Below are 22111 nucleotides of genomic sequence, written 5' to 3'. Positions count from 1 at the left end.
TGTATCAACAAATGTTATATGGTAAAATTGGAAAAAAATTTGTTTCTGCCACAAGAAAAAAAAAAAAAGAAACATGTATGGATTGCATATTAAGAGAAGAGTTTCTTTACTCTGTGGTGGTGGTGGTCATGATTTGTGAATATCGAGTCTGTATCATGCACATTTTTGCTTTCAGTTTTTGTTTTTGTTTTTCTGGAACTCCTTTTTGGTGTTTCTCAAAATTGTGTCAAATCTGTTTTTTTTTTTTACCGGTTTAGAGTCCAAAATAACATAAAAAGAAAAAAAGAAAAAAAAAAGAACGGAATAACACGTACAGGTTTTGTCCCATTTTAATTTCAAAAAAGTACAAAAACAACAATTTTTTTGAATGTTATCATACACAATTGTTGAATTAGTTATACAATTATTCGTGGTAACGATTATAAACTTTTACTTTGTTTTGTTAAAATTTTTCTTTCACTTCAAGTCTAATCTAAATAAATGGAGTTTAATTTTGATCTGGGTTTTCTTTTCCTTCCAATTTGTCATCTACTATGTTGGACAATTGATGAACAAAATTATATTGAATCTTGAAAGACATAATAAATAAGCCAAAATATGTCATTATTTATTCTTTAAATAGTATAATCAGTAGCATGTATGATCAAATCTTCAAATGCTGCTCAACCTAGAGTCTTTGTCCAGACCATTCCATTCTCATTTATCCAATGACAGACTTCAATTAGGCCAGGGCCAAAACCAAGCAACTTAAAAGCAATATGGTTTGGATCCCACATTGATGTGTCATAGTGGCATGCCATGATTGCATGATTCACTTTCTTTTGAGCATGTATATCAACTACATATACTTTTACTTTCTGTAAAGCATGGCAATAATAAACTTGAAATGGGAATGGCTCACTATGACATAGGGCTGGTGGTTCAGAGAGGTTTCCATATATGAGTTTCACAGCTCCAATTGTGATATTCTCATAAGATCCTTCTATGTTCTCAGTACTCCATACGCTTACATGGTGCCCTAACTTCTTCACAACAAAATCGATGAGATCCTCTGCAGAAGTCACACAAGTGCTCTGCACTCCTCGAATGTGAGTCTTCTCACATATCTTGAGTGTCTCTTGAATATACTTATCCATGTTTGATTCATCATCTATCACACCAAAAATCTTCTTTAAGTCCTCAATTCGGGCAAAGGAAAATGGAATTTTTGATGCTAGAGATCGCGGCAAGAATGATTTATATGACATTGGATCCCTTAGATCAGGGATAGACATGAAACCTCCCTCTTTCACCATTGATTCCCGGAAAAATGGAAATCCTCCTTGGCTGACAGTTGACTGGGGTGTCTCAATTTGAAAATGATCATATACCTCTTTGATAGCATTCCACTGGGCTATTGGTGGTAGGGTTGCGTCTTCTGTTTTCTTCTTCACCAGTGAATTTGTAGAACAAGCAATATTAGCCTGTTTACATAATGAATGCAGGTGGGAAGTCAATTCATTTTCCTCCATAAGTTTTATAAACACTATTTCTTGATGAAGACTTAAAGGAGAAGCCTTTGCAGCTAACCAATATGGAGGGTGTGAAAGATCAATATGCTCCTCCCAGTACTGTGAGAAGGAATTTTCAGCTTGAGAACCCTACAACATCATGAGGGGAAAAAAAAAAACCAAATGAGGAAGATAAAACAAGAACAAGAAATAAACACATTGGAATGAATGGATATTGGAAAAGTATAATTTTTCTTACACTAAAGTATGCTACTATTAAAAGTCCAAGCAATAGAATGGGATGGGTCATGGTGGAATTTAAATACAGAACAGAAGGAAGTTGGAACTGTGCTGTGGTGGGAATGGTTTTGTTGTTGAATGAAGGTGGTGAATGAATTTATATAGAGGAAAATTGTGTAGTACCAACAAGTTAAAAAAGGGGAAAAGTTTCTTGTCAATCGCTTATTAAAATGAAGAAGAAACAGGTTCAAAGGATTATTATAAAAGGACGTACCCAGTACAGGAGGCTTCCGCCATTGCATGGTTTGGGAAAGATCATAATGAACGTAGTCTTACCTCTGCTTTCGTATAAAGGCTGTTTTCAATTAAAGGGTAATTATGGTATTCAAATATTAAGAAGAGTAAGGGAGGTAAGTTGACGTGGGTAAGGAAGTTTTCCCCCTATCTTTGGAGTTGTAATTCAGCTAACCTCATTTTCTTGAACAATTCTAAATGTATTAATAAAGCACAAGAAAAAATCAAATTGGCTTGAATTAGATTGCTTTATTGGGTAAACGGATCTATATAGCCAAACATGTTTTACAAGATGGAACTTTGATGTTATAATCGCAACGGTTGCATGTGGATTGTGGAGTATGTTATGCGCGTAATGAGGCTCGATCTAGTGTATGGGTAATAGATTTGGCCAACCTAGTATGTGATAGATTAAAAGGTTTGATTTAACACGTTCTATAAGTCTGGAGCTTTTAGTGTATCAATCACGTACCTAACATTTGGTATCAATGTCAAACACTATGTCACGGGTTCGAGTCATGGAAAGGGCTACCTAGAGTAAAGTGAAAGCTATCAAAAAAAGACTACCTCTTTGGAGCAGAGTGGAGTCCTTTGGAAAATGCTGCAAAAGTATGGTGGTCTGTCATATGCCTAATGAGGCTCGATCTAGTATATGAGTGCTAGATTGGGCCAGCCTAGTATGGGATAAGTTAAAGGACTTGATTTAACGCGTTCTATTAGCTCTGAAGCTTTTGGCGTATCGGTCAAGTACTTAACAGAGTATAGTTTGGATCATTCTTTTGTCAAATTTGAAATCCAAATCGATTCCTATAATCTCATATATTGTCATTTTTCTTTTTATTTTTAGCCATCCATTTATTTTTAGTTATTTCCAAAAAAAAAAAAAATTCTTATTCAATGGACATTTAAATCTTATTTTTCTCTGTGTCAACTCCAATAGACCTTGAATTTGACAATTAGCAGAGGATCTTGAGCTTATCTACCCACAAATTTGGGGCTCACCTAATTTGCCACATGGCAAAAATTTGGGTAATGGAGAAAATTTGGGGCTTAGTTAGAGCTTAAATTTTGTGGACTTGATTTGCACATGATTTGCACATGATTCATCCACGCATTTGCAAGGTTTTTAGCCCAATATGTCATCAAAATTGATTGATAGCTCAACTTTGAAAGACATGGGGTAACCATTGGGTAGAAACCTTATCATGGTAGGCTACATAATAGAGATGGAAACTCAAATTTGATTTTTTTACACGTGGCTAATTTGAAGTGGGACTTTCCTATCCAAACAATCAATGAATGATTTATGTGTCTATCTCTCTCATCAAATTCAAAATTTTTTGAATTTTTTTCTTTTCTTAGCTTCCAAACATAACCAGGCAATTGGGTACACTAGTTTTTGTATGAACTTTTCCATCATGTGAAACATAATTTTTTATGATAGATGGGCGTTCACTATACAAATATGGTAAATTCCGGTAATAACCTTACCAAACCTTAGGGCATCTCAATTTTGTATCCAACTATATCCATAACAAAATCGTATTTTACTCCATCTACCGGAACCATTATGCACCCAAGAAAAGGCATTTACTGTAAAAAAAAATTGCTAAGAAAAATAGATAATAAACAAATTATTAAATTCGCTTTTACAATTACATCCATTAAAATAGTAAAATACGACATACACAATCCAAAAATGTTGTGGTTTACCAAAAAGTAATAAAATGTTTTAAAGGTTATAGATCTCTTAATTTTTAGAAGACCCTCAGGCATATGTTTTTGAAGTCAGAATAACCTCCCACATGGTAGGTCGTATGAACAATTCAAATTTCCGAACTAGAAATCAATTTTTAGACTTCCATGTCAAAATGCATGATCACAGAAGGAAAACTTTGAGAGGAGGAGAGACTCGGAAATTTAATCATAATAAGAATTGTTAGAGAATATTAATTAGGTATAGAAAAGATAACACAATTGTTATCCAAGAAAATTTTTGCATAAGATAAATTAAGATATACTTAATGTAGTACCGAGAACATTTTTTGTTTTAGAAGTTTTGTGGGAAAATAATTATGATTGGCAATTTCTAGTGGGCATCTCTAGGCTAGCACCAAGTTTTGTCGCATGGAAGGATGTGACAATTTCAACTCTATGGATATTTATAAAATGGTTTAGAGTTGTACACATCAAAATTTAGAACGAGGAAAGTCCCACTTCAGATTGTTAAATTAGTTATACAGTTATTCTTGGTAACGATTATAAACTTTTACTTTGTTTTGTTCAAATTTTTCTTTCACTTCACTTCTAATCTAAATAAATGAGGCCTAAGTTTGATCAGGGATTTTTTTTTTTTTTTTTCATTCCAAATTGTCATCTATTATGTTGGACAATTGAAGAACAAAATTATATTGAATCTTGAAAGACATAATAAATAAGCCAAAATATATCATTATTTAGTCTTTAAATAGTATAATCAGTAGCATGAACCACAAACAAGAGAACTAGAAGATTATCAAATCTTCAAATGCTGCTCAACCTAGAGTCTTTGTCCAGACCATTCCATTCTCATTCATCCAATGACATACTTCAATTAGGCCAGGGCCATAACCAAGCAATTTAAAAGCAATATGGTTTGGATCCCACATTGATGTGTCATAGTGACATGCCATGATTGCATGATTCACTTTCTTTTGAGCATGTGTATCAACTACATATACTTTTACTTTCTGTAAAACATGGCAATAATAAACTTGAAATGGGAATGGCTCACTATGACATAAGACTGGTGGTTCAGAGAGGTTTCCATATATGAGTTTCACAGCTCCAATTGTGACATTCTCATAAGATCCTTCAGTATTCTCAGTACTCCATACGCTTACATGGTGCCCTAACTTCTTCACAACAAAATCGATGAGATCCTCTGCAGAAGTCAGACAAGTGCTCTGCTCTCCTCGAATGTGACTCTTCTCACATATCTTGAGTGTCTTTTGAATATACTTATCCATATTTGATTCATTCATCACACCAAAATTCTTCTTTAAATCCTCAATTCGGGCAAAGGAAAATGGAATTTTTGATGCTAGAGATCGCGGCAAGAATGATTTATATGACATTGGATCCCTTAGATCAGGGATAGACATGAAACCTCCCTCTTTCACCATTGATTCCCGGAAAAATGGAAATCCTCCTTGGCTGGCAATTAACTGCGGTGTCTCATTCGGAAGGCGATCATATACCTCTTTGACACCATTCCACTGGGATATTGGTGGTAGGGTCGTGGCTTCGACTTTCTTCTTGACCAATGAATTTGTCGAACAAGCAACATTAGCCTGTTTACAGAATGAATGCAGGTGGGAAGCCAATTCATTTTCCTCTATAAGTTTTATAAACATTGTTTCCTGGTTGATGCTTAAAGGAGAAGCCTTTGCAGCTAACCAATATGGAGGGTGAGGAAGATAAATATGCTCTTCCCAGTACTGTAAGAATGAATTTTCAGCTTGAGAATCCTACAATGGCATGGGAAAAAACCAAAAAAAAAACTGAATAAGGAAGATAAAACAAGAACAAGAAATAACCACATTAAAATGAATAATGGATAATGGAAAAGCATCATTTTTCTTACACTAAAGTTTGTTACTACTAGAAGTCCAAGCAATAAAATAGAATGGATCATGGTGGAATTTAAATAGAGAATCGAAGTTGGGACTGTGTTAGAATGGTTTTGTTGCTGAATGAAGGTGGTTATTGAATTTATATAGAGGAAACATTTTGTAGTACCAAGAAGTTAAAAAAAGGGGGAAAGTTCTTGTCAGTCCAGTGAAGGCTTGAACAGCTAAATACATTGTGTATTTTCCAACTTTCTCAATGAAAAGGTGAAAAAAATAAATAAAAAATCTCTTTGGACCGAGTTTCCCTCCATCCATGGTGAATGGGATCAAGGGACTGGAGAAGACGGGAATGGGTATCAGGAGGGTACTTTTGAACATACTAAAACCCTAGGAGGGGTTTGTGAACCCTAGGATGGTGGTGATCGAACCGTCCTCTATGGATGGGGGGGAAACTTAGTCCAATCTCTTTTATGAGTACCATTAAAGAAAACTTCCAACCACCCATCAGTCCTCAAACTTTTAAATACCAAAATTACCCCTCAATGATGTGTATCAAAAACCCGTTTGCATTTGGAGTACTGAGATCATCAAAATTTTGGTATTAATTTCTTGATAAAAAAAATCAATGGATCATAACTTTTTCTCTTTGGACTCTTGATTTTGTTAGCTGAATATAGACATGAAAGGGGGAAAAAATGAAGAAGAACTAGGCTCAAAGGGTAATTTTGGTATTTAAATTTTAAGAAGAGTAAGGGAGGTAAGTTGGTGTGGGTATGGATAATGATGTAAGGAACTTTTCCCCCTATCTTTGAAAGAGTCGTTGTAATTCAGCTAACCTCGTTTTCCTATACAATTCTCAATGTATTAATAAAACACAAGAAAAAAAGTCAAAATGGTCTGAATCAGCTTTAGTGGGCAAAAAGGTCTCATTGGTTGCATGTGGAGTATAGTTTGGATCAATCACTTGTCAAATTTCAAAGTCAAGTCGAATCCTATAAACCCTATGTTACATTTTTTTTTCCTTATATTTTTAGGCATTCATTTGTTTTAATTATTTCTCAAAAGAAATTTCTTATTCATTGGACATTTAAAACCTTATTTTGCTATATGTTAACTCCGATAGGCCTTGAATTGATACTTAGTAGGGCATTTTGATCGTGACGTGCCCATAAATTTGGGCCTCACCTAATCTGTCATATGGCAAAGTTTTAGGTGGAGAAAAATATTGCTCTAATAAGGCAACTTAGTTAGAACTTAAATATTTTGGACTTAATCTCCACATGATTCAATCATCCATTTGCAAGTCCAATATGCTTTTCCCACGTGGAGATATAATGTCATCAAAATTGATTGTGTGCTCAACTTTGACAGACATGGGAAACCATTGCCATTTTCTCATTAAGGGCAATTGTAACCAAAAAAAAAAAAGTTGTTATAAATAAGCATCACCTTTTTTTTTTTTTGGTAAAATAAAAGGCATCAATTTAAACTTTAAAGATAGGGTAGAGTAGGGTAATGGACTGATTGATCTCCCATTGGCATTTACTGTTAAAAAAAAAAAAAAAAAAAACTATTAAAGGAAAATAGATAACAAACAAGTTAGTAAATTCACTTTTACAATGACTCCAACTAAAATAGTAAAACATGACACACACAATCCAAAATGTTGTGAAATAAAAAAGTATGTCCTTCCCCAAAGTTACTTGCAAACAAAAATAAGAAAAGGGACTGATAAAAGCATGTTCAACGAAAAAGACTCAAACCTTACACTTTAAAAGGTTTTTTTTTTTTTTTTTTTTTTATAGGGATATTATACAAACCACACATCAATCCCAAAAGATTAATCAATTTTTAAGAACATGAAATGACGAATATACACAACACACGCCATACTCACACACCCAATGTGGGATTAAACCCACACACTAAGCACAACATTTTTTTTTTTGGATAGTGATACTTTAAAAGTTATTATAGATCTCTTCATTCCTCTAGCATTGCTAACTTGCCAAAAAAAAAATCAAAAAGTTATTGTCCTAAAGTAGTATTTAATTAAGAATATTTTTTTTGAGAAGACCCTCAGCCATATGTTTTTGAGGTCAGAACAACCTCCCACATGGTATGTTGTATTTACAATTATAATTTCCGATTTAGAAATCAAGTTTGTGATTTTCATGTCAGAATGCATGATCATATAAGGAAAATTTTGAGAGGAGGGGAAATTCGGAAATTTAATCATAGCAAGAATTGCTAGAAAATATTTAGGTATAGAAAAGATAACACAGTTGTAATTTAAGTAAATTTTTACATAAGATAAATTAAGATATATCAAATGCAATAACAAGAATATTTATGTTTTATAAATTTTGTGGGAAAATAATTTTGACTGGCTGGTTTTAGAAGGTATCTCTAGACTGACACCAAGTTTTGTCACTTGGAAGGGTGATGTAGCAATTTTGACCATATGGATATTTAGAAAATGGTATGGTTGTACACATGTCAAATTTTAGCCTCATATTCAAGCATATATCCTCCCATGTGGCATTTACTTGTATCTTTAAAATATCTATTTTTTTTTTTCAAAAATTACATTTTCCACTGGATTTTCAAAGTTTTATTTTGTCTCTTGATCAATTTCATTTTGGCTAAAACTTGACACGTGAGGATATGGGATCTTGGGCTCTACTTGTCCATCAAAGTTTAGCTCCTTCCAATGTATCATGTGGTAGATATTTGTCGTCGTCGAAAGATACCATTAGACTACTAAAACTACACCCAAGGTTTATAGACATGCATGAAGAAATTTCTTTTCCTTTTTCCCTCATCTTCTTGCCTACCCCCAATGGATTCTAATCCTCTACTGCCGCATGCCCGTCCTGCGGGTGTGCTTCCTCACACAGGCAAGGGCGCAATGACCGCCCTACCCCACCCAGGCAGGGCACTCGGGCAGTGGGTAGGACGGTCATTGCGCCCCTGCCTATGTAAGGAAGCACACCCGCAGGACGAGCAGGCAGCAATAGAGGATCCAAATTGACCCCCAACATTTCACCCGAATGTCAATGCCAACTCAAATTATTATAAGCAAACTCAATATCTATTCCATTGTCTATTCCGTACACTTTTTTGTAATACTCAAAATAAAAATGCACATCAGTCTGATGCAGCCTGTTTGCATTTTAACATTCAATACTAACTTATTTAGCCTTTTAAAAACTAGGAAATACATCTTCAATTATACTTTGCTTAACAAGCTTCGCAAATGTTGTGGACTTGATCTCTAGCAATATGGCTGAGGAGTCATATGTCAGTACAAGATCAATTTAAGACAAGTAAACATGTCTTTCTCTTTTGGTTAACGAAAATTTATTAGCCGCACAATTAGAGGAAAGAAGAATTAAGGAGAGGAAGGAAAAAAAATGAAAACAACCCTGAGAAAATTACAATTATTAGCCTTCTCTTAACCAATGGAAGACCTTGATCAGCAGGGCATCGAGACAAAATCAGAGATTGCGAGGATTTTTATAGGTCCAAGAAGACTCGTCTAATCCATTGTCTCTTTCGTTTTTTATTTTTCATTTCGAGCTTGGAACCGTTGGATGTCTGAGCTGCCATGTGTTGACATCTCCACCCCAAACTATCGGTACACTTTTAGGGAATTGAAGAGGATTATTTTCCCAGCGCAACCCGAGTCCTTGGCATAGGTTCTTCGCCAGCAAGGAAGAGGAAGAGGGATTGGGCTCCTCTCCAGTGCTCTCCCACGAGCTAGAGCTCATCCAGTGCTGCAGCAGGCATTGACACGTGGCCGTGGTGCCATTCAGACGGCGCGATCAACGGCACAACATCTACACACAACTCGTTGCACTTACTGAGGCAAGGAGAATGATGTCCACCTGGCCAAGAGGCAAAAGACACATGATGCTCACCATCGCTAGGCTCCAAATTAAGGGATCACACATTAATCCACCAGAACGATCTGGGGTCCTGGGAAGGGGACGAATTGAAAGGGCAAAGCGGTTGACATTTGCAGGTGGACTGGCAGCAACAGACGGCTCAGTGCTTGAAATCATTAATTGATTGTGGTGTGTATTAATTTGTAGCTATATTACTACCGAAAAAAAATATATATATAGCTATTAACCATTGTTGACGAGGATTCAAATCTATATCAAGAATTAATGTCATCCAATATGTAATTGTGATGAGAAGAGATCTTGAGCAGTTTGAGCATTTATCGAATTAGATAGTCAATCACAATAATTACTCATGAGTAGCTTCATCACGTATTAAAACTTTCCTTCTCTTGAGTAATACACACCCCAAATAGACTAGCTTCTTTTGACCCATTGTTGACACCTCATTTTGTCATCCTAGAAGCATGCATAATGATGATGAATGGATTTCCTTGGATAGTATGTCAGGTCTATTTTATAGCTTTGGAGGTCTTATGTATAACTCTCATTCAAATTTTTAACCATCTCAAAATTATCAAAATACACTAAGAAATGTTGACCGGATCAATAATCGGTTAGACAACCTTAAAATTGGTTGAAATTTTGAGATTAAGTGTTTTTTATTGTTAAAGTTGTAATAAAATGGTTTGAAAATGAGTTTGTTTGCCCACTATTTATAAAAAGATTCCATTTTTAGCTGGGATCCCCATTCAAATGGAATTTCTAAAATATTTTGTCTGAAGTGGTATATTGTTTTTAAAAAATTGGATAGTACACAACCATTTTTCCAACATATTTTGAATCACTCAATTAAGACTTACAGTTTGAAAGTTATGAATTTTTTAAAGATTTTAAAGTGAATCAACTTGTTTTGTCTCATCTTTTGTTATACCCCCAATATTTCAAGTAAATGCCAATGCCAACTAAAATGATTACAATCAGCCTCATTCTTTCAACAAAATTTTTTTTTTTTTTTTTTTTTTGCATATTCGAAATAGCAAGGTACCGGTCTAATGCAGACTGCTTACTTTGAACATCCAAAAAATCGCTTATTTAGCCATTCAAAAACTACTAACTACATCTTCGAGTATACTCCTTAACAAGCTTTGCAAATGATGAAGATTTGATCTCTAGCAATCTGGTTGGGGAATCATATTCCTGTATAAGGCCTGTTTATGACAAGAAAACATGTTAATATATATGATAAGGAAAGCACTAGAGAAGGATGAGAAGACTTATTACCAAACTCAACAGAACCCATTTGATGCGGTGTACTAATTATTAGCTACTAACCATTATCAAGAAGAAGGACCATATCAACATCAAGAATTGATGTTATCCTATGTGCAATTGTGATAATAGTAGAGCCTGAGAAGTGTTGACTAAGTGTTTGTTGAATTAGATAGTCAGTTGCAGTATCCACTGATGCAGTAGCTTCATCGAGTACTAACACTTTACTCTTCTTCAATAATGCCCTGCCTAAACAAACTAGCTGCCTTTGACCTATGCTCCAATTCTCTCCATTCTCAGTTACTGTCACAACAACATATGAAAATGAGTTAGCTTTTTAGGATCTTATTTTCAATAACTTTTCTTCCCCCACTTCTTGTTGGAAAAGGGGTTGGGGGGTGGGAGGTCAGATTTTGCACAAGAAGTTAGAGATATACATAATACACTTATGAATAGATAAATTAATGTTGAGCAACTTCAGTATTGAGTGAATAGGAGAAGAAACTAACCTATAGAATCAAGCTTTTGTTCCTTCTTTCTAATCTCATCACCAAGCTGACATCTATCTAAAGCCTAAGACCAAAAAAAAAAAAAACAAAAGTACATGTCAGCCAACCACCTTGGATAAATATTCAAGACAACATAAAATTGATCATTAAAGGTTAGCTAAGCAAAATATGAAATAACAGCAAAAGGTACCAAGTGGAAATGCAAAATAGGAAAATTAAAATGCACTTCCTAGGTCATCTCGATTAAGAGAATCTCTTAGTCCAAACGTGGCCCAAAGATGATCAAATGCATCCTGTGAAATGATTTCAATGCCTCAACAAAAAATGTTTCAAAAATAAAAATAATAAACAATAAAAAGTAGAAGATGACAAGAAAGGAGCTCATAGAGATTTATGTCCTAGCCAATCAATTGTGATGTGTTTGGTTTTTTGTGAGAATTATTAATAAGAAGAGATAAGTCCATCCTTTTGTAAATGATTAAATATTATTCATCAAATGAAAAAAAAAAGTCCCACCTCCCAGATTTGTTCATCAGTGTATTCTTCAAGTGGGTCAATATTGCTTCTTAAAGTACCCTCAAACATTGTTGGGTCTTGTGGAATAATACTCAGTCTTGACCGCAAGTCATGAATGCCAATCTTGGAGATGTTGATATTATCTATCCAAATTTGACCGGCTGTAGGTTCAAGCATGCGAAAAAGAGCTTGTACGAGAGTTGATTTACCACTTCCTGTTCTCCCAACGATACCAATCTTCATCCCTCCGGGGAAAGTACATGTGAGACCTCGCAAGACAAAAGGAAGATGTGGGGCATACTGGACCTACATACAATTAAACAATCTTATCAAGAAGCTTAGTAGAATTCCACAAGAGTAAAGCATTGCCCAATAACATTAGGCTTCGTAGGGTCTATTCCATAAAAGGAGTAAATAAGTAAGGAGATAAAGACTTGAGGAATCTAGATTGGGGATTACTTGCAGATCAACGATATCAACTTTTCCTTGTGATGGCCATTCACAACCTGGCCTATTTTCTTCTACTAATAGAGGAGGTTCACTAGCGATGCAGGCATATTGCAGTATTCTCTCGACAGATATTATTTTGTTCTCAAGACTGCAAAGATCCCATATGACCCCATGCATACTAAAACTAAGTCCATATGTGACTGCTAAACCCATAACACCTTCAGAGATAAAACAAAATAAAATAAATTTAGAATCATGCTTTCATGTGAACAAACGATTTTCCTAAAAGATGATTTTATAAGATTTCAAATTCAACTTTTTACCAGGACTAAGGACTCCCTTCAGCATTGAAATCAAGAAAACCAAAGAGAAGGCATATGTGATGGATGTTAACATATCCATGCGGAAGCATAACCACTCCATAGCTCCATAGAAATGAAATATGAGCTTGGAATACCCATCCACAAGCTTGAGGTTTGTATTCATAAACCTATCTTCTTGGTTGAAGCACCTAATTGTGGTTGAACCTAAACTAGATTCAGCAAAATGTTGTATAATTGGTGCCTGACATATTCCGACCAACCGTGAAAGTTCTCGTGCTGTAGATGTGTAGTATTGCTACAAGTAAAAGTTCAAAAAAGAGTGAATTAGATACAATGTTAAAAATATGTTTTATGAAAGTATATTTAGTGAAAAATTGAAGCAGGTTTTTTTTTTTAATGAGGGATTTCTTAATGTGATTTGTTAAATTTACATTTTGATCATGACACCATTATTAGATTTTGTCAATCCTCGGCCTTCTTTTGCAGGAGCAGTTGGAGGTAATCTTTTGCCTAATGTGGAGGATCTTCTTGACCCCATTGTTAATGGGAATCACCTACGTGTCAAAATCCCATAACGGGCTTATGAAAATCAGGTACGCAAACATTAATTTTCTTTGATTGGCAGATTGGATCTGAGGGGTGTTTCCTTAATGGAGTATTAGGTAAAAGTTCCTGAGTTGATGGAACACATTTAAGTCAAGCCCTTTTAACTTATCCCATATTAGGCTGAACTAGCACCCAGATACTAGATTGAGTCCTATTAGACACATAACAGACCACCATACTTCTGCAACCATCGTCCTCAGTGGGTCTCACTCTAGGTAGCTCTCACTCTGGCAGTAGGTAGCCCTTTCCAAGCGGCTCCACTCACTTTACTCAAGATGGCCCTCTCCTAGATAACCCTTTCCCTGACTCAAATCCTTGAAGTGGTGCCCAATTTTAATACCAAATGTTAGGTACTTGATCGATATCCCAAAAGCTCCGGAGCTGATGGAATGCGTTAAGTCAAGCCCTTTTAACCTATTCTATACTAGGTTGGCCCAAACTAGCACACATACACTAGATAGAACCCCATTAAACGCTTAACATGGAGGTTAAAAGGATAGCTAATGCAGTCTGGAAGCTTGCCTTGGCGTTTGTTATGGTTTCCTCGGGACTTATTTCGATTTGCCTTTGAATTGGATATGTCATCTATTTGGCGGCATGGTCCTTATAAGATCATTGGGCAAGTCATGCGATTCCAGCGATGGACCCTAGATTTCAATCTGAACAAGCAGAAAAATTTCCATAGGTTGTGACGGATCTGTTTCCCTGATCTCCCTCAGGAGTATTGGGAAGATTCGATTCTCCTTTCTCTTTCCAAGGCGGTGGGAACTCCAATATTGATCCATTTTTAATTGTTTTTAAAATTAAAGATTCAAAATACGTTTTTGTTGGGTGTGTTGGAGGGTTGAGTCTTTTCCTATTAGACACCTACATAGCTAATAGGTGCCTATTGGAAGACTTGTTTGAGTGGCTAACAAACAAGCCTTATGGGAAAAGGCATGTTTTGGGACATATCTTTTGGAGACATCCTTTAGTGGTGTCTCTTCTTCTCCTATATAAAGAGATGAGGTCTTGCTCATTCTCTAACATTATTTTGAAAGATAACATGCAGTTTTAGTTTATGTTTTCTTTTTCACCATAGTTTGTGAGTGTCAATGAGTTAGTGAATATAGCCTTTGGATTCCCTTTGTGATCACATTTGGAACTACAACCTATGTGATTAGAGAGTTGTTTTATCTTGGAGGTATAGATATATGGTCAACCCAAATTGCAGAATTGGGGCATCTAAAAACCTTAAGGAGAGCATGGTTTGATGCGACTCAACTCTACCATTTACTGTTCGTGTTACGCAAGAGGAAGTGTATTGGTGTACTTCTTTTTACAAGGATTTTTCAACGCCATACTAATCAGATAAGTCCTTGTTCATTTATTATATTTATTGTCTTATACTTTATGCCCAGGTTATTTTATTCCTACAATGGCAACTACATTAGAGTCTATATGGATTTTGCCGGGTACCACTTGTCTCATATACTATTTTACCAAAGGTTTGGCTGTAAATTTAAAGGTCCATTTAAGAATGCTAACTTAAGAACATACCATAAAATAATCCTAACTCATGGGGGTGGTGGTGTTCCTACTTATTAATTAATACAAAATAAGAGTTTATATAGACTAGTTCTGTGATTTGAGAAGAAAAAAATGAAGCGTATCTCATCTGATTGAAATTAGTGTTTTATTATATTATTATTAAATATATATAGGATATGTTGGGATTTTTTTTAAAAAAATTTGGACTACTTGGAACCGTTTGGGAACCAGAACCGGCCCACCCATTAGTTAATGGTCTTGGATCTCAAGTTTGGAACCGATTAGCTTATTCGTCCGGTTCGGATCCTGACCCCTTAAGGTTGGAATCGTTAAGGAACCAGACCAATAGCCCAGAACTGGACCAATTGACACCTCTAGCTAAGAGGTCTATCTATCCATAACATTTCACCTCATTCCATTCTGTCATGTGGCAAAAGTAGGCACCAGACGATGGCTTTGTTATGTGGACTGCCGAACCAGAAAACCTTCTCCCTTTACTAATTGCTAAATTCTATTAAAGAAAAATTTAGTATTTAGTTATAGGGAGAATTTTTTCTATGCCAGTGGCGCAGGTTGCGCCCAGACACATGAGGGTGGGCGAAATGACCACCCTGCCCCCTTGAATGGCAGGTCTACGTGTCTGGGCCTAGGCTGCGTTGCGACACAGAAAACATCAAACCTTATTTATATTAGTATATTCATTTTAAATAAAATTAAAATATAAGTCTAAGATCCCTTGAGGGAATGATTTGTCCGACAGAAAAAGGGTTAAACTCACTTTCTTCAACTTTCATTTAATTCATTGTTAAGATATATCTATCTTTATCTCAAGCTAAGTCAGGAAATTCATAAATGATAGAAAATTTCTTTTTGTTTTATTGTTTAAAAAAAGATAATATATAATATTGTGTAGAACTTGTAAATCTAGGATTGGATCAAGTAAGTAATCCAATTTATTTTTTTCTATAAGATAAAAATTTGTCGGTTCAAGGTGCAACTCGAATCTCTTCATCGCACGATTCAGTGAATTTTTTTTTTTAATCTATGTCGTATTGGTACAATACATATATCAATCAAATGAATCTCATTTCGATGGGAGGCAATTTAAAAAAAAAGTAATTAGATTAAGGTCATAATTCATTGCATTTATATTTTTCAAATATAAATAAAAAATCTATTAACCATTTTACCTTACCCTAGACTTCCCATGTCACTCTTTTTATTCCTGAATGAGTCACTATGCAACATATTTATATTCTATAGATAGATATAGATAGGTAGATGCACTAGACTCATGGTGGCTAGTAGCTGATATTCTTGAATTTCATCAAAGGGGCCTTTTAACTTAGCGATAGAGTAATATCACAACATAGGTCATTAAAAGGATCTCGAACGACCCACCAAAGCACGTAAGCTAGGATCTTTCAGAAAATGGATTCCTATTCGAAAATGGATAAGCTCATTCTAACCCGTCAATTTGAGATCCAATTCGGGATTTTCCTCTAGAGGTATTAGGAAAGAATTGGAATGTAATAATATTAATTCACATAGAAGAAAGGCTCCTCTATTGATTCAAACATTGTACCTATGGGATAAGGATAGAGGAAGAGGCAAAAACCAAAGATTTCATGTAGTACTTTTGATTGAAAAATTAATCTGATTTATTTCGTATCTTTCATTTGATGAGAAAATGGATGGTGAAAGGAAGGCCCCAATTGGTAGAAAAAAAAACACACAATTCCCTTGGGGTTATCCAGCGCTTGGAAGCATGGTGCCTTCCACCCTACTTCGCCGCCCTCTATGCCCACCCCCCTTCTGCCCAGCTCCACCCCCCTCTATGCCCGCCTCCATTCCGCGTTGCCCCATCGCCCTCTGTGCCCGCACCCCTTCTGCCTTGCTCCACCACCCTCCATGCCCGCTTCACCTTCCCCTCCCCCTCCCATGTAGCTCCTCGTTCTGCCCTATCCAGCCTCAACTCTATATATGGTTATGGTTTTTAGCCATCATGCCGAGGGGCTCCCAAACAAGGGAGGTTTTTCTTTTTTCTTTGTTTGTGTGTTTGTAGGTGATGCCGACCCAGGTGCTGGTGGCACCGAGACTATCGTCGGCTCCGAAACTCCATTCACCGTACAATCTTCACCATCCGTATATCGTCGGACGAAGTTCCACTCATCGATCTAGTAGATCCTTGCAGATATGTTCGAAAGTAGGCTGTGGCAGCATTTCTGGTGGCTTTCTTACCATTGATTGAAGCTCCACTCGTCGATCCAGCAGACCTTTGTCGATCCGGCAAGTTTGTTTGAAAGTAGGTTGTGGCAGCATGTTGGCACGCGTGGGCAATTTGGTGTTGGACTGTTCGGCACTTATGGGGCCCCCTCTATTGGCACGCATGTGCATGCGCTTAATTTTAGCTGTGTCTACCGTGTTTTATTTAGGGAAGTGGTAGTGACCCATCCCCTAGTGCCGATGACCAAGTTAATGGCATGTGAGACCGGATCAATTTCCACTCCTTGGCTTTGGATACCATATATCCATACCTTGTGTTTGTCATGGTCTCTATCTGTTTTATATATTTTTTTTTTCCTTTGTTTGGCGTTGGGCGCGCATGAATGAATAGCCTTCTTTCTACCAAAAAAATATATCTATAGTGAGTATAAGATTGGTTTTGCAACAGTCAAGGTTTGTATAAGTGAGGGGAGGACAAAAAAAGAATAAAAAAATCACACCATCTCTGTAATAGGTTAATGACTCTTTTTCTCCTAAAGTTATAGGAATTATTCATGATTATTACCTTATTTTTAATATGAACTCCAACCAACGAAGCTACCAATAGAGCTAATAGGCCATATTATATTTTTATTCATTTATATCTAAAATTATTTATGCATATTAAAAGTGCGGCCACATCATTTTAGGTGCAATTTGCAGGTAACAAGATTTGCTTTGTTTGGTCCTTCCCAAACAATTTTGGTAAGCGAAAGACCAAATCTTTGCATTAGTTTACATTAAAATGTGGAAGTGGAAAAATGGATTTCTTGCTTTTATATATATATCAAAAATCAAGAAGATTAATGTTTAAATAACCATTTTCACAACGCCCAAGCATATATGCAACCACCATTAAATCAATTTATGGTGTGAACAAAGCAGATTCAGAATTCACTGATCAAATAAAGCTCAAACCAACTTGTATTATGTCTTATTAACCATGGAAAAATATGGCTGAGCTTGATTTGAAATTAATAATGAAAAGTGGAAGTGGTTATAGAAATACCTGGTACCATATGCATGCCATACTCATCGGAATAAAAACTATTAACATTTGCCATGCGACCTGTGACATTACTGCAGCAGTTCCCAAGAATCCTATGATTGAGATAAGAAGTTCTTCAATTTGATGTGGAATAGTGGTATCAACTGCACCTTGATCTATGGATGCCTGTATATACGAAATAGTACATTGAAATTATATTAACTTTTATGGTAATTAATCCAGATCATCTGGATCCCAAGAGTAAATTAACATGTATTTTTTTCGGTAATTAACATATTTACTAACCCGATTTAGAATCCTTCCACTCGGAGTAGAATCAAAAAATAACATGGGAGCACGAAAAATACACAAATGCATTCTGTTGAAGAGAAGAGTGGCTGTTTTGCATCCAACAGTTACAATGAGCATGGATCTTATAAGTACACAAAGAGAGCTGCCAATGAATAAAGAAACATAGACAAAGATGATAGTGGATCCTCTGACATGTGGTCTCACATCTTCTGAAGTGGGAGTAGCCAACACCATCCAGTAACTACTGGCTATTTGTAGAAACTGAAAAAGAACTTGTGCTAGGAATATTAATGGTATAAAAACTCCTTTATATGCAGTGGTAGCATACTTCCAATAGAATGAAAAACTAACTCCACCCTTTTGTCTCTTTTCTTCTTGAACAAGCTGCCCTTTTGTCCCAGTCAATTTTTCTGTTTTGTAGTTTTTGGGTTCCTTTTCCTCATCATCTTGAATAGACTTCTCGCTACATAGAATATTTTCATCTTCCTCCCCAATATTTAAATTATTCAAAGTAGCCTCATGTTGGATAGAATTAAGGTTTGCTAAAGCTTTTGTATGTGTACCTACTAATTCCATAAAGTCAGTTCCTAAACTAAGAATTTCTTCGTACTTTCCAGCTTGAGTAATTCTTCCATCTCTCATAACCTATCAAATAAGTGAAAGTAAGTAATCACTCTCAAACCAAGTTAAGGGACTTAAAATCAAGATAGAAAGATGGCATGTTCTCACCAGAATAAGATCAGCATCACATAAAAACTCCACTTGGTGGGTAACATAAATTAGTGTTTTTGAATCCAAAATTCTCAACAAACATTCCTACCACAAAACATTCAAATGCTCACATTTAGGCACTCAAAAAGAACTTGTGGTTACTTAAAAAAAAGCCAAAGAGCTATACATATTAATATAATTTAATTTTCATTATGATAAGTAACATCAAACAATAGGTTTTATAGAGCCACATGCATCGTTCGATATCATGTGTCTGTATGTCTTGCTTGGTTAGACAAACATGATGTCATTCTTCTTATGTTAACTCAGTGTCTAGTGAACACAATTGTGATGTAAGCAATGAGTTGTATAGACTAAAGCCAATTTCATCAAGGAAAGGTTTATAAGTAGAGGTTAAAGAGCATCTACCTTAAATAGATGAGTTCCTGTGTGAGCATCCACAGCACTAAAAGGATCATCAAGCATATAAATATCAGCATCATGGTACAAAGCACGTGCAATCTGAATTCTTTGCTTTTGTCCACCACTTAGGTTTATCCCCCTCTCCCCTATAATAGTTTGATCTCCAAAGGCACACAATTCTAGGTCCTTCTTCAATGAACAGGCTTCAAGAATAATCTCGTACCTTTTCTCATCCATCTCCTTACCAAACAATATATTGTCTACTATTTTACCACTTTGTATCTAAGGTGATTGTGCAACATAAGCCGTCGTTAATGGTTCCAGATACTTTTGGCACTTCCCCCAATATGCATGAAAGTAGGCTTGACTTACCTGACCCAACAGAACCACAAATAGCCACTCTCATACCATGGTACACTTGAAAATTAAGATCTTTTAATGTGAGATTAGGGGAATGAAGGTCCCAAGAGAAATTCCCCTTGATTATCTCAACTGCAATCTCAACACCATTTCTTGAAGGCTTTTGATCAATATTTGGATGAAAATCATCGAGGCAGAGGAATGAAGTTATCTTTCTTAGGGAAACTTTAGTTTGAACTACCATGGAGATTGTATCTGGGAGATTATAAATGGGCCCTCGTAATACCTCAAATGTTGCAAGTGCAGATATAATCTTCCCTGACTCTAGCGGAATTCCCACGAGCATACAGAACCCAAAAGTAACCATAGATACAAACATGGGAGCAGACAAGTAGGCAAAGACAATCATAGCTTCTGAATAAAGTAACTTTTTTATCCATATTGTTTCAAAGCTCCTGAGTTTAGTTATCTTAGCCAAGAACTTCATCTCCCAGCCTTGGAGCTTGAGAATCCTCATATTCCTTAGAGCCTCAGATGTCACTTTCATTCGTCGATCCTTTGAATCCATCAATTCCTGTTGAAAATTCTCTTGTAGTTTTCCAAGTGGAACATTTGCCAACATCAAAATCATTGTGGCAACAAAAGCTACAAGTGAAGCTAGCCCAAGGCTCTTGTACAAAATCAACAATGCTAGAACAATCTGAATAGGTATTTTCCATATATTGTGTAAGTACCAACTGAAACGGCCAATCCTCTCAACATCAACACTTAACAAATTAATATTCTCCCCACTAGTGTGACCCTGCTTTGATTGGCTTGAAAGCTTGAGACCCTTTTTATAGATTATTGAGAATAAGGCAGCACGGATCTTAATTCCCATCTTTCGCAATTGAAAGAACAAGAGCCTCTCTGAGATGCACCTCATAAACTTTGAAAGAAAGAAAATAAACACTAGCACATAGCCTTTATATTTTAATTGGTGAGGGCTATTGAGATACTGAACAAAGGTATCAATAAGATATGGTCCAACATAAGAAGTCAATGTGCATACCATGGAGAATATAGCTGTCCATAGAATTTCTTTCCATATTGAGAGAATCAATGCCTTCATCAGCTTGAAAGTGCTTACTTGAGCGTCATTTCCATTGTTATTACCATCAGATTCAAGTTTATTTCTAAAATGAGTAAATACCACATTGGCACTATCACAATTGGCAAGCTGAGGAACATCTTCAAGGTCCAATGTTCTTTTATACCCAAGTGCAAGCAAAGGGCCCATCCAAGAGAAAGTAAAAATTCTAAAAAGATTGGCATTTGCATAAGGAGTTACACTCTCTCCACCAAAACTTGATTCTCGTCCGTCATCACCATTGCTTCTACTGGAACTAGTTTTCAAAAGAGGCTCCAAAGTATTGATATCTTCAGCTTCTTTCCCCTTGCCAAACAACCCCACGTAACAAAAGAACACACCAACAATAATGGATACAACATCGGTTATCCATAGTAGGAATTGGAAGGACGAATGTTTCCAATACAAATCAATATGTATAATAAGATATGAACAAGACATAGGGAAGTAGAGGACCCACCAAATCCTTAGTAGAATGGGGAACCTATGCTCACTTAAAGGAGAAAATTGGATGTGCAAGTAAGCAGAGATTACAAGCCAAGTGAGTGTTCTCAATGCAAAATCCAATTGCACAAAAATCTTTAGTTCCGACCAACCATGTTTATACCCAGACAGGTAATTTAACATACATAGGAGAAGATCATAAAAAGATAGACCCATACAAGATATAAGGGTTGACCAATAGTATAAAAAGTATGTGTTTTGCATCATTGGTTTTGAATTTTCAAGGATAATCATCATACGTCTCTTGCAAGCCCAGGAAATGGATAAAACGACTAACAAAATTAGGTGTGAAGAAGCAGAAAACTCGTGTAGAAAAATGGTTGCAGAAGATTGTGGAAAAAAATTCCAGATATTCATATCATTCTTTGATTCTTCAAAACCATCCATGTTTACAAATTTTCTTCTTTTTTTTCTGTTTATAATGGTGGCTTAGCTCACGAAGATCCAATACAAATCCTATCAGCTTTATCACATTTTGAATTGATGCAGACGCATTTGTAAAAATGTTGTGGAAACTCAAGCATCTAAATACCAACCATTTCCTCCTTATGTTTACCAGAAAGACAGACCAATATTGGAGTCTCAATTCTACCCTTAGATGTAGTTGAACCTGTTAATGAACAAATAGAACAGAAGCTATTTGAATATATAAATAAAGAGTAAGGTTGCC

General features: G+C 35.8%; 2 protein-coding genes and 1 pseudogene across 3 annotated transcripts; all 3 read right to left on the bottom strand.

Annotated features, from left to right (window-relative positions):
* Positions 1-656: 656 nt before the first annotated feature.
* Positions 657-5763, bottom strand: LOC122667669 (polygalacturonase non-catalytic subunit AroGP2-like). 2 transcript variants are annotated; one of them, XM_043864043.1, is made up of 3 exons: positions 5702-5763; positions 1749-1801; positions 657-1639 (listed from the first exon to the last, which is right to left on the bottom strand). In XM_043864043.1, exons 2-3 carry the CDS (start codon positions 1798-1800, stop codon positions 663-665), a joined length of 1029 nt encoding a protein of 342 aa, XP_043719978.1. In that variant the 5' UTR covers position 1801; positions 5702-5763; the 3' UTR covers positions 657-662. The 2 variants fall into 2 exon arrangements, with proteins under 2 accessions (XP_043719978.1, XP_043719977.1); XM_043864042.1 differs by lacking the exon at positions 5702-5763 and having other exon boundaries at positions 657-1640; positions 1750-1916.
* Positions 4559-9702, bottom strand: LOC122668390 (polygalacturonase non-catalytic subunit AroGP2-like). The gene is made up of 2 exons (XM_043864964.1): positions 9559-9702; positions 4559-5533 (listed from the first exon to the last, which is right to left on the bottom strand). The coding sequence occupies exons 1-2, from the start codon at positions 9700-9702 to the stop codon at positions 4559-4561; spliced, it is 1119 nt and encodes a 372-aa protein (XP_043720899.1).
* Positions 9703-10573: 871 nt separating this feature from the next.
* Positions 10574-21286, bottom strand: LOC122667666 (annotated as a pseudogene).
* Positions 21287-22111: the final 825 nt, after the last annotated feature.

This window comes from Telopea speciosissima, chromosome 7, assembly GCF_018873765.1.
Source record: "Telopea speciosissima isolate NSW1024214 ecotype Mountain lineage chromosome 7, Tspe_v1, whole genome shotgun sequence".
Classification (NCBI taxonomy): Eukaryota; Viridiplantae; Streptophyta; class Magnoliopsida; order Proteales; family Proteaceae; genus Telopea; species Telopea speciosissima.
Note: the sequence above shows the minus strand (reverse complement) of the source record. Positions and strands in the feature narration are given on the sequence as shown.